General features: G+C 36.1%; 1 protein-coding gene across 1 annotated transcript in view; it reads left to right on the top strand.

Annotated features, from left to right (window-relative positions):
- LOC141395098 (uncharacterized) overlaps window positions 1-6,869 on the top strand; it is a 46,765-nt gene extending 39,896 nt beyond the window's left edge. The window contains exon 2 of the mRNA XM_073970523.1: window positions 5,296-6,869. Within this exon, the coding sequence (XP_073826624.1) occupies window positions 5,296-6,093 (798 nt within the window). The 3' untranslated portion in view covers window positions 6,094-6,869. The remainder of the gene's footprint in view (window positions 1-5,295) is intronic.
- The last annotated feature ends 6,027 nt before the right edge of the window (window positions 6,870-12,896 follow it).

Raw genomic sequence — 12,896 nt, 5'->3', positions numbered from 1 at the left:
GGTTTATTCTTTTTCAAACTACAGTGGGTACCGTAAACTGCTTTAGTAAAAACAGTGCTTTATAGGCGGGCATTTGTCAGAAAGATTAAAAAAAAGGTAACTCAAGGTTTAATAGATTTCTTAAACAAATGCATGAAAATGGATTCTTATAAGTGGCCATAACCAATTAAAATAGCTTTACGTAACGCTACACAACATTTTTTAATTTCATGATTTTTGGTCAAGTTGCCCCCCCCGAAATGAAATCCTGCGTACGTCCCTGCCCTCGATGATCTAGAGGTTTCCGATTGTTCTTTTGGTAATGAAGATCTCTCCTGATGTGCTTGGGTAGGGGAATCCTGTCCAATAAATTGTGGCAGCGATGCACACGGCGATAATAACCAAGTAGGTGCAGCATCGACAACATCTTTTTGTGTTGATATACGGGTACAATCTTCGCCTCCTCATGAAGATGATCCACTGGCCGAGTTGTAGTCCTCAGATCGACATAGTGGCACGTTTGAATATTCTTCCTGACAGTCAGAATGTCAGGCAAACAAAACGTTACAACCACACCCCAAATTGATTCAATCATCAACAGACTAGTAGTGTATGGAATCTCCAGTGGACTGGCGCCGCACAGCTTACCACTGACCGGCTTATTGCTTCGAAAGGTTTCTTTTGGTACAGCGATTTGAGTACCTTGTTCCTACTTCTGATCTTGTCACATCCAGCAGTGGCTTGCGCGTACAACTTAAACATGTAATCAAAAGTTACACCCCATATCTGGGGATAGTTAGTGGCCACCATCGACCAATAGGCTCAGCGGGAGCCCAATTTCAGACGTACAGATGCTGAACAGTGAGAATATTTTCATAATCCTTATATGGAGAGGTGCACTGAGTCAGCTTTTCAGATATTTAATGTATCACATATCTGAGTGACGATAGTAGCCGACGTCAAGATCGCACAGTCATCCCGGAGCGTGTGGAATTTCATAAAAATTGGGGAACTTCCTGTTTAACTACACGGGTCTTTAAATCTTTATTTCTAAATTCTACAAACGATTGGGGTCCACAGATATAGTTTATTATCCAACGTTTCAAACACACCTGGAGGGAAGTCTTGTCTATGTCCTCCAACAGCTTGGCATGGTTGACGGTATCGAAGGCCTTCGATAGGTCCAGAGCCATCATGCCTGTTCGGTTTCACGGCATATTCTGGTTCAGTCCTCAACTGATATGTGTATATATGGCTAGTACTACTGTTGTTGTACTGTGTGGAGAATTAGTGCCTCTGGAATCTTTGATACCTGCGACAGGTTTTTAACGATTGATTTAGGACACTGGTGAAACTTCTCGGCAAAGAGGGTTGAATGTAACAGCCGTTCTATCGTCATTCGTTCCCGGATTCGAATGATTTAAACCATTGCCATTTAACGCCGTGACAGTGACTGATGCGCACGTGTCATTTTAACCAGCAATTTATGAAGCATCCCAAGAGAGATAGGGTGAATTTACTTAATCCTGTTCCAATGTTGCATTGTTTCAGGTGGTCTTGCCACTTTTTCCGCTTATGCTTGAATACTAGCCTGTTGACTTTTAGAGGAAAATCCCTAATTCTTGGGTCTTTGGAGTTTGTACATCTCTGTTGGGAAATTTGGTTTTATTTTAGGTACTCGACCAGCAGGTATACAGAAAGGAGCGGCTGCTGCTGTGATGATGTCCCGGAAAATTCTCTAAGGTATCCGAGGATCTGAGGAAATGGATAGGTCTCGAAAACGGTGATTGGTAAATTCTCTTAAACCTTGACAATCAGCTTTTCCATTGTTCAGATAAGTACCGCAGTCAGAGGTTATGAAGTCGTGTGATATGCTAACTAAGACGATGATAGGAAGGTGGCCTGAGCCAAGGGAAACGAAGGTCTGCCAGAACACGTAATTTATCAGACCGGGTTCCACAATGGTAATGTCTGTTGAGCTGTGGTAAACTGCTCGTGGGTGTGTGTTCGTTCACCGTGCAAAAGGCGGAGCTATCAATTTGCTCGGCCTGCACTCTAGCCCTCTGGTTATTGCATGGGATGGTATACACTCATTAAGCAATTCTACCTCGGCAGTCCCACACTTTACTGTTACCCCGATATAATCAAGTATAGGTCACTAGATTCAAGCGAGACTGGTGTATAAGGAAGGCAAGTCCTCCTTCTCCGCTTCTAATACGAACCTTCTGCAAAACATTGAAACCATTGCAACGTTGTAAGCTACAGGTGACTGTGAGTTTTGTTTAGTGGATTACGTCGACCGATTCATAAGGTCTAAAATTTCGCTGATTTTGTTGCAGAGACCGCTGCAATTGAATTGCACCAATCATGTCTATCCGGGGCGCTGAACAACAACGTGGGGTTTTAGATGCTGCATTTTTGTTGTTGGTGAGATTGCGGGGGTGTCTCGTATTCGGACGACGACGATGATACCGATGGCACAGCAACAGATGTCTTTTTTTCATTTTCTTTTTATGCCGCCCACAGTAATATGGAGGGAATATAAAATTTGTCATTTCCTTTGTAACACATCGAAACATTGGTCGGAGACCCTACTTTATATATATCGCTCATATACTCAAAGAGTTACATATCTCAAAATAATTCAGTTTCCAGAAAAAAGTGTTTTATGTTGGCGATTGAAATTTGACTTCCAACTTAAAAAGATTATTTTTTGGACCATATTCTGCAAACAACTAGCCAGATATTAGTGCTAAGTTCCTGTGCAAGACCAAGCATGATTTGAAGTGTTTTAGTGCTTCATAAACTCAAACAACTTTGGTGTTGTATTATACGAAACTCGTTGTAAATAAGCTGTAACTCGTCGAGTTTTAGAGATATCAGCATGAAAAATTGACCCAAGATAAAATAGATGTCGCAGAAAAAATTAAAATTGCTAACTCCGAAAACGTATTTTTTGAGTTATACCACTCTTTGAGTAAATGAGCGATATATTCTTGATCAGTATAAAAATTCTAAGTCGATACAAAGATGTTCATCTGTCCATCTGCCCGCCAGTTTGCTTGAATAAAGATGCAGCTCGAAATTTTTAAAATAGAGCTTTGTAAGTTGCTATAGAAGTTTCTATTACTCCTAGGATCTTTGGTATTGGGGATATATTGGTTCACGTTTTGATATAGGCTCCTTAGAATTTTACCTCCCGTAGTTAGTCTTCGTTGGGGGCATACAACTTTCCACTTGAAATTTGTTGGTATAGGTCCACGCCTTCAAATAGCCCCCTAGAACGGTACCTCCCGATTCTCGGTATTTTGAAGGCTTTAGTCTAATTAGCACACTGAAATAGCTAAAATTTGATATTTAGCCTTCGTTGGGGGTGTAAAACTTTTTATTGGAAATTTGTCGGTATAGGTCGTCGTTTTCATATTGCCCCCATAGAACAGTACCAACCGATTTTCGGTAGTTTGAAGGTTGTGGCTGAAATGGCTAAAATTTAGTATTTAGTCTTCGTTGGAGGTATACAGCTTTCCACCTGAAATTTGTCGGTATAGGTTCTCATCTTCATATAGCCCCCATAGAACAGTACTTCCCCATTTTCGGTATTTTGAAGGCCTTAGCCTAATTAACACACCGAAATAGCTGAAATTTGGTATTTAGTCTTCATTGAGGGTATAAAACTCTCCGCCTGAAATTTGTCGGTATAGGTCCCCGCCTTCATATAGCCCCCATTAAACGGTACCTACCGATTTTCGGTATTTTGAAGGTTTTAGGCTCATTAACACACCGAGATAGCTGAAATGTGGCTTTTAGTCTATGTTGGGGGTCTTTCCACCTGAAAATTTTCGGTATAGGTCCATGCATTCATATAGCCCTTGTAGCACGGTACCTCCCGATTTTCGATATTTTGAAGGTTGTGGCCTAAATATCCCACCGAAATGGCTGAAGTTTGGCATTTTGTGTTGGTGGTATACAACTTTCCTCATGAATTTTTTCGGTACAGGATTACGGTATAGGATTAGACCCCATAGAACTGCCCCTCCAAATTTTCGGTATTTTAAAAATTTGGCTCCAATATCCCACCGAAATGGTTTAAATTTGATATTTAATCTTCATTGGGGGAATACAACTTTCTACCAGAAAGTTGTCGGTATAGGCCCACATCTTCATATAGCCCTAATAGAACAGTACTCCTGATTTACGGTATTTTGAAGATTGTGGCTTCAAGTTTCCAAATGAAATTATTTGGTATTGTTCCAAGTCTTCATATAGCCCCCATAGAACGGTACCCTCCGATGTTCGGCATTTTGGAAGTTTTAGCCACATTATTCAAACGGAGTAACTGAAATTTGGTATTTAGTATTCGCTAAAGGTACAATACATTTATACAGGTACAAAACATCCCTTGCAAAAAACAGACAGTATAGGCTCACGTTTACTTTGGGATATACTACTCCTGCAATAAGAAGAGAGCTGAGTACTTTCATAAACGGAAGGAAACTAACTGTTCTTATTCACTTCAATACAGTTCGTGGTGTAGGTTATAAAATTTACATTTTTGGCTCCTACCGCAGTAGTCCTGGATCCAACTAAGGCCTGAGCAGCCGAAGTTGGTCGAAGATTTCTCCAAGACAATACGATACATAGAACCAGTCGCCGTTGGTTTGCTTACATATCGACACCTCCAAATAATAGTATGCTAAGTCTAAAAAGTGAGTTTTGCAGGAGAAGCTCTCAAAGTGTGGAATTTTTTTTGAACTTCAGTACTATGCTATGTCAATATTTGTTTATAATTTCTGTTCGGATTGACCGATCATTACCAAAATTTCACAGAATTTAAGTTAAAGGACGTTCGACACTTCCAAATAATAGTTTGCTAATTCTGAACAGTGAGTTTTGCAGGACAAGCTCTAAAAGTTTGGAAATTTCTTTGACCTTCAGTACTATGCTAAGTCAATATTTGTTTATAACTTCTGTTCGGATTGTCCGATTATTACCAAATTTTGACAGAATTTAAGTTAAAGTACGTTAAATATAAAAATGTAAAGAACTTGAAAATATGTTAAGTCGACTTAGCATACTATTGTTTGGAGGCGTCGATATATAAAGATAAAAGTGAATGATTAGAACTGAATAAAAAACTTCTAAAAATCGTTTCTTCTAATTTCTCTTAATTATATCTTCTCTCTTTGAGTAGGGGGAGCTATACAAAAAATTTTATGCGTCTCAAACTTCACTTTACACCCTTTCTTTTTACTTCTTTATAAAATATCTGCCTTATTCTTCATAATTAATATGTTGCTTTCTTTTTTATATTTTCAGATGTCTTACACAAATACAGCCCCTCCATCCGAATCCTCAGAGGGTACAAACTCCACGGATAACAATGACATTGTTTTGGCGAATGCAGAATGGTCTTCGTCGCATGGTTCACAAAATGGTGATATTAACACAGCAATGAGTGCTACAATTTATGCTGAAGGTGCTGCATATTCCTCCTCCGATACAAACAGCTTAGATATGTTGAACACAAACATACTTTCCGATTATGAAATCGAACAAGTTGAGTGTTTCTTTGCCGGTTTGGGTACAGAGATATTTGTTGCCTCAGCCTTGGCAAATCTCTATGAGGGTAGGGGTCAAGATAATGATTGGCAATTAAAATTCACCGGAATTCCTGTGATCTTATATGACAAAGGAAGCGCACGTACCCGGAAAATAAAACGCATTACATTAGTGTTGGCCGAGAGGGGTTCCTGTTTCGCCTTGTGGTCTGATCGTATTAGTAATTTGTCAAATTATCAAGTGGCGGGTCCATCATTTCATACAATGAATTTGTCAAGTAATCGTGAACAGATGATTGGTTTCAGTTATGATACAACAACAGCGGCAAGAGAAATATGGCTGCATTTGGAACCGCTGCTAAGTGATCCGGAAAATAATATGCTAACATTACCCAGGGAGAAGGATAAATCGAAACGTATGCGTCATGTACCATTGCCACCTAAGGCCCAAATTTCACAACCATGTCAGTTTCATCATGTCACAAGTGTTACCAAGGATGATGGTGATCGGTATTATAGCCTGCAGGCATTTGTTGCTTCAATGACTCAGCGATGAAGGGGTGGTAGAGAAGGACGAGGAACGAGTTTACTATTCGAATGAACGGATGATTATGGATGGATATATAGTATATTTGGATATACAATTAGTATACACCAAGGATCTAATAAACATAACGTCAAATAGGTTTGGTGGCTAGTCTTGAATTTGACGAACATAACATATTAATTGTAAAGTAATAACTGCTGTGATAAGTATAAATTCGAATGTATTTTTCTGGCAGAATGTATAAATCTAAGTGACCTTACCAATACTTATCTTAAACTCACGAATATATCACAACGTAGAGATGTTTCGTAAGTTTTATTTGGATATTCTTACAAAATATAGACGATCAAACGCAAACAAAAAACTAAGTTTTTACATTTGTTCAAGACATAGATTTTTTGTTATACATAGTTTAAACAATTTTGTTTAGATTTTTATTTGACACATTTACGTATTTCATAGATAAGTAACTCTTGGAGTGCCGATATTAATGTTTATTATTTTATATTTGAAACAAAATATTGTCCTGTAACATAAGTTTAAAATATATTTTTATCACAGTTATTAGGATACTACTTTTTCAAAATCTGTTTATATTCATATCCAGTCACGGAATATACCTCTGGAATATATTTCAATTAATTTTTATTATTTTAACTCACAATGAAAACAAGAAATATGCCTTGCAATCAACTGTAATTATCAATATGTATGTACATTTTTATTTTTGTTTATGTATATAATTAATTTATTTGTGAAATAAAAAACGATTTTTTAATAATTAATAATCAATTGTTTGTATTCATTTGCATTAGTTTAAATCTGGAACCTTTTTAAACCCTCCACCATAGTATGTATGTAGACTATATTAATGGCCCTTTTCACTAAGACGATTCGAAATCAAATTCCTTCGAATTTCTACCAAACTCCCGTTACTGAAAACAAAAATGAATCAAACATTTTTCAAACAAGCAAGAGAGGGTTATAGTCAGACAGGGACGACCATATTCCTCATTAACTCAAAGAATAGCATAACTCAAAAATGCGTTTTCTGAGTTAGCAATTTCTATTTTTGCTACGACTTCTACTTTATCTTGTGTCAAATTTTCATGCTGATATGTCTAAATCTCAACGAGTTACAGCCCTTTTACTACGAGTTTGGCATAATTCAACAAAAAAGTGTTTTTTTGGTTTATAAAGCACTAAAACACTTCAAATCATGCTTGATCTTGCACAGAAATTTAGCACTGATATCTGGCTAGTTGTTTGCAAAATATGGTCCAAGTAGTTATTTTGTTTTTGTATGTATAATAACCTTTTTATGTTGGGAACTCAAATAACAATCGCCAACTTAAAACGCGTTTTTCTCGAAACTCGATTTTTTGTGATGTGTCACTCACTCTTTAAGTAAATGAGTGATAGATACCCTACTCCACTACACCAGGGCACTATTTTCCAAGGAATTTATTTTATATGATTTCGACATATTTTAGCCGTCCGGTCATACATAAGTTGATATACGTGGTAACATACCAGAGATATAGAACATATGTACATACGTATTGTTATGGAATTAGGTTTAACTCATCTCCGTGTAGACGTTGTTTTATTCCCCGATACGATTTGTATCAAATAAAACAAGGTTCGTTTCAGATTACGTTTCTACAATGCTTTATTTACTTTTCTACACTTATTCGCTACCGACTTTAATTGCTAAGCAAACAGCTTGTCTCTAGTTAGCACGCAGCTTGTTCTTTAACCAACTGTTCTGTTTAAAGTCTAGAACACAACTAATTCGCTGTTGCTGATCCCACCTGTATTTATCCCAAAATCTCCTTGTTCGGGAAATTCTCCAGAAAATATCTGGTAACATCCCGAATCTGTGCAACGAACACATTCGCACTAAGCGAACACCCAAACTCACATACATGGGCGAAGATCAATACAAGTGGACAAGCACAATAATGAGGTAATTACAAAACAAACATAAAGAAAATACAACAAATGGAAACAAATACAAAAGATAGCAAACTAAGCGATAATTGCATGATAATGGCAAAACAAATGAAAACAAAAGCACATCAATAACATGTAAAATAACATGTAAAAACTTTACGTTACAATTCAAATTTTTGAATTAACGGAAATTCAACTAAATTAACCTAACCTATCAGTTACATTCGTAACAATATATACGCCGTCATTACTGGAAACGTAAGGTATTATTTTCCATATTTTATAATGATCAAACAAGTTAGAAAGTATCAGTCAGCTGTGCCGACGGAGATATACCCTCGCCTCGGACACAAAGAAAATAAGTAAACTCAACCCTTATAACGTCTCTATGTTTTTTTTTTTTTTTTTTTTTTAATTTTGGGCCAATTTCACTGTGTGTAATTTTTTGAGTCATGTTTTATTAACCATATTCTGACACCGCAGTGTGATAGAACACCAAAAATGAGAAGACACGTGTCTCGCCATTTTTCCCTATCTCATGAACTTTCGCGGTTATAGGCCTCCAAAGGTTTGAGGCTTTGGTGTACAAAGGCTCATTTAGTCAGGACTATATCTTCCAAACCGTTAGGAAATTTGAATTTATCTCGGAGGCAAAGTTGTAGCTCTTGTCTTAAAGAACAAAAATTGTGAACACATATAATCCATCAAGCTTCATCTGCCAGGTCAAAATAGCCATGGTAAAATTTCTTTTAAAATTTTTTGTCATGTTTTGTTATACAGCTTTCAAACCGATCAAATTTAAAACAAACAACCAACCACAAAAACTTCAGATCTCAATAAACATCTTTCTAGAATATACGAACCCTGTAGAAACGGATCTTAATGGTCTAAATAGCAAAACAATTTCGATTTTTATCCTCTTTTTTCGGCTTCTGTTCCATAGATATTAAACCGCTCAAAATTCAAGAAAACAGTCAACCACAATAGTGTAGCAAAGGCTTCAGTAAACAACTATCTGGAATATGCGAAATTTCTATGAACGGTTCTTAATGGTAAAAATAGCAAAAATCTTTTGAAAATATCCAATTTTTATACTTTTTTCTCCGACTCTTGTCCAAAGGTACGCAACCGCCCAAAAATTAAGATTACAGTCAACTACAAAAATTTACCTTAGATTTCAACAAACAAGTTTCAAGAACAAATGAAGTTTATAGGAACGATTCTTCAAGCTCAAAATTCGATTATTTTAGATCATTCTTTCCTGTTCAGGTCCGTAAATAACAAACCTTTCAAATTTCCTTCAGTTTTTAACAGTTTGTTATTTCCAAACCTGAGCAAGGGGAATGTTAAAAAATGTAATTGTTCGCCAATTTCAGCCCTAAGAATCATTCCTAGAATCTTCATATGTTCTAAAAAGTTGTTTATTGAAATCTTAGGTACATGTTTGTGGTTGACGGTATCCTTAATTTTTGGGCGGTTGCGTATCTTTGGACCAGAGTCGGAGAAAAAAGTATAAAAATTGCATATTTTCAAAAGATTTTTGCTATTTTCACCATTAAGAACCGTTCCTAGACATTTCGCATATTCCAGAAAGTTGTTTATTGATGCCTTCGCTACGCTATTGTGGTTGATTGTTTTCTTGAATTTTGAGCGGTTTAATATCTATGGAACAGAAGCCGAAAAAAGAGGATAAAAATCGAAATTGTTTTGCTATTTAGACCATTAAGATCCGTTTCTACAGGGTTCGTATATTCTAGAAAGATGTTTATTGAGATCTGAAGTTTTTGTGGTTGGTTGTTTGTTTTAAATTTGATCGGTTTGAAAGCTGTATAACAAAACATGACAAAAAATTTTAAAAGAAATTTTACCATGGCTATTTTGACCTGGCAGATGAAGCTTGATGGATTATATGTGTTCACAATTTTTGTTCTTTAAGACAAGAGCTACAACTTTGCCTCCGAGATAAATTCAAATTTCCTAACGGTTTGGAAGATATAGTCCTGACTAAATGAGCCTTTGTACACCAAAGCCTCAAACCTTTGGAGGCCTATAACCGCGAAAGTTGATGAGATACGAAAAAACGGCGAGACACGTGTCCTCTCGTTTTTCGTCTTCTATCACGCTGCGGTGTCAGAATATGGTTAATAATTTTCGTGTTGCACAGTGTAAATGAATAAACTATAAAAATAAAAAATATATTAAAAAAAAATCTAATTTTTTCACATATAAACTCATTTATTTCAAAAAGTTTTAATTTGTGTAAAATGAAAAGTATGGACTTGCCCCCGAAAAGAATACACCGTCAAGGAAAATAATACAAAGGCAAAATTTCGATTTTTAACAAAAAATGTGCCGTTTATTGACCATTAATCGGTCAAAAAAAATTTAAGAAAATTCTCTTATTTGAAGACAAAATGTTGATGTATTCAATAAACTCACAAAAATATATGAAGACTGAACACCAAATTCCTGTAATTTTGGGTGGATAATGTGGCTAAAATCTTAAAAACCCGAAAATTTGGCGGTACCGTTCCACGGGGGTTATATCAAAACGTGAACCAATACCACCAATTCTCTGTAAAATATTTCGCAAGACCTGGCGAAGACTAAATACCAAATATCAGCTATGCACATTGGTTGTTTAATGTGGCTAAAACCTTGAAAATACCGAAAATCGGACGCTACCGTTCTATTGGAGCTATATCAAAACGTAGACCTATGTACATAATTTTTATCAGAAAAGTTTTTTGGTCCATTGGGAATCCTCCATGAAAAATTTCGGCTATTTGGGCGTGAAACATATGTAAAATCTTCAATATTCCGAAAATCGGGAGGTACCGTTATATGGGGTCTATATCAAAACGTAGACCTATGTCCATAATTTTTATCGGAAAAGTGAAAACCCCGCATCTCAAAATTCAACCAATTTGGTTGATAAGTTTAGCACTTATTTCAAATTTTGTGTGGGAGGTACCTGAAGGAGTGGACCGATATAATCCATATTCGAACCAGATGTATGCCTAGAGGTAGTATTACCATATGCAAAGTTTGGTTCAATTCGGTTACTCCCTTCGAGAGTTATAGTGCGCACAAGTTTTGGGACAATTTTTGAACATTTGTGGGGGAGGTACCTGAAGGAGTGGACGTATATGGCCCATCTTCGAATTTAAATCAAATCTGGACAAAATATTTCGATACCCAAAATGTGAACCGAATCTATTGATCCGTTCGAGAGTTATCGTGCGCACCAGCCAGCCAGACAGACGGACGGACATTGCTAGATCTACTCAAAATTGTCTAAAACGGATATCGTACAAACATACTTGGGGTCTAAAACAATTATTTCGATGAGGCACGTTATTTGTCGTATCGAAGTGTATATACCCTCTTTAGCCTAAAGGCTGAGGGTATAATTACTAAAATGTAAACAATTTGGTACCATTTGGTATCATCTGAACGGATTGAGCTAGAAGCTTGACATTTGGAATGAGAATCAAGGTTTAGAAGTGTACTCATTTGTACGAAAAGTACTGAATTGTACTAAATTTGGATAGAGTTGGAATCCTTAAAAATTAGGATCACTGTAGGAACGTATGATTGAGATATGGAGGTAGTTTTGCAAATTCGTACCTATGTGTACGAAAAGTGCTAAATGGTAATAAATTTGGTACAGTAGGATAACGCTGAAGTAGTAGTGGGATTGCTGTTGGAGTGTAGGATTGAGAAAGTTTTGTAAATTCATACTTATCGGTACGAAAAGTACTAAGCGGTACTAAGTTGGTATTGGAATTACGATTGCTGTTATTATTTGGTATTAATGTCAGTGTAGGGTTGAGATATGTGGTTAAAGGTCGCTGAGGGCTGATATCGTATTGGGTGTATTTTTTACAAGAATTTAAATTATTAATGCAATAAAAATGCCCCGAAAGTGTGGCTCGCTGATGATGTGTAGGGTTAAGTTTCGGCTGATTTTTTGAAAATCGAACTGAAGTGGTACTAATAGTACGTGTATATATAATCGGATTTAACAAACTCACTGGGTTTCAAATGTCAATTCTGTGTTATGTTGATTATTTTGAGCAACGATTACCGAAACAATAGAAAAATTGAATTTTCAATAAAACGTAACTTTCCTTTCGCGCACGCAAAATTTCTTTAAACAGAATATTTTCAAAATTCCTGCTTCCACAGTGTTTTGTAATCATATGTTTCTGTTTTGTTTCTTTTGATTCCTCTAATGTTGCCATATTTATACTAAATAATACGATTTTCGAAATTCACCAAATCGATCGAAATCTGAAGAAGCTAAAACAAAAACGATCGAAATGAAATTAAGGAATTGAAACCATTCCTATCGGAATCTGTGACATGCCTGATTGTTTGTTTTGTATATACCTTTCCGCATGCGAAGTAGCGGGCACTTTGGTAGTTTCATATAAATGAGTGGAGTCCGAATCTGAGCTTTGGTCAATTATCTAATTTTAGATGTCTTAAATTCTTTAACTTTTAAAGGAATATTTATGGGATTATTTTTTCAAAATGCGGTGGTGATGCTGCTCATCAGCAAAATATTTAAATATACATACATATTTTCAGATTTTTTTGACTAACGCGCCTTAAAAAAGTCGAATTCTGTAAAAACTCTGTGGAAAGAAATACTCATAAATTCTTTAATATTGGTCCAAATAGAACAACTATTTGTTGTAATTTGTATCAGCTTTATCAGCTATCTAATAAAAAATAGAAAAAAAATGTTGCACAGTAGGCTTGGAAGTAGTTTTCGCGATTTAATATTTAACATCAAGTTTTATCAATGATTGTACTCCTCGATTTTCTGGAAATTTTTTGTATTAAAC

This window comes from Musca autumnalis, unplaced genomic scaffold (genome assembly GCF_047663935.1).
Source record: "Musca autumnalis isolate F117 unplaced genomic scaffold, ASM4766393v1 scaffold_2, whole genome shotgun sequence".
In the NCBI taxonomy this organism is placed as follows: domain Eukaryota; kingdom Metazoa; phylum Arthropoda; class Insecta; order Diptera; family Muscidae; genus Musca; species Musca autumnalis.
This window is presented reverse-complemented; position numbering and strand designations above follow the sequence as displayed.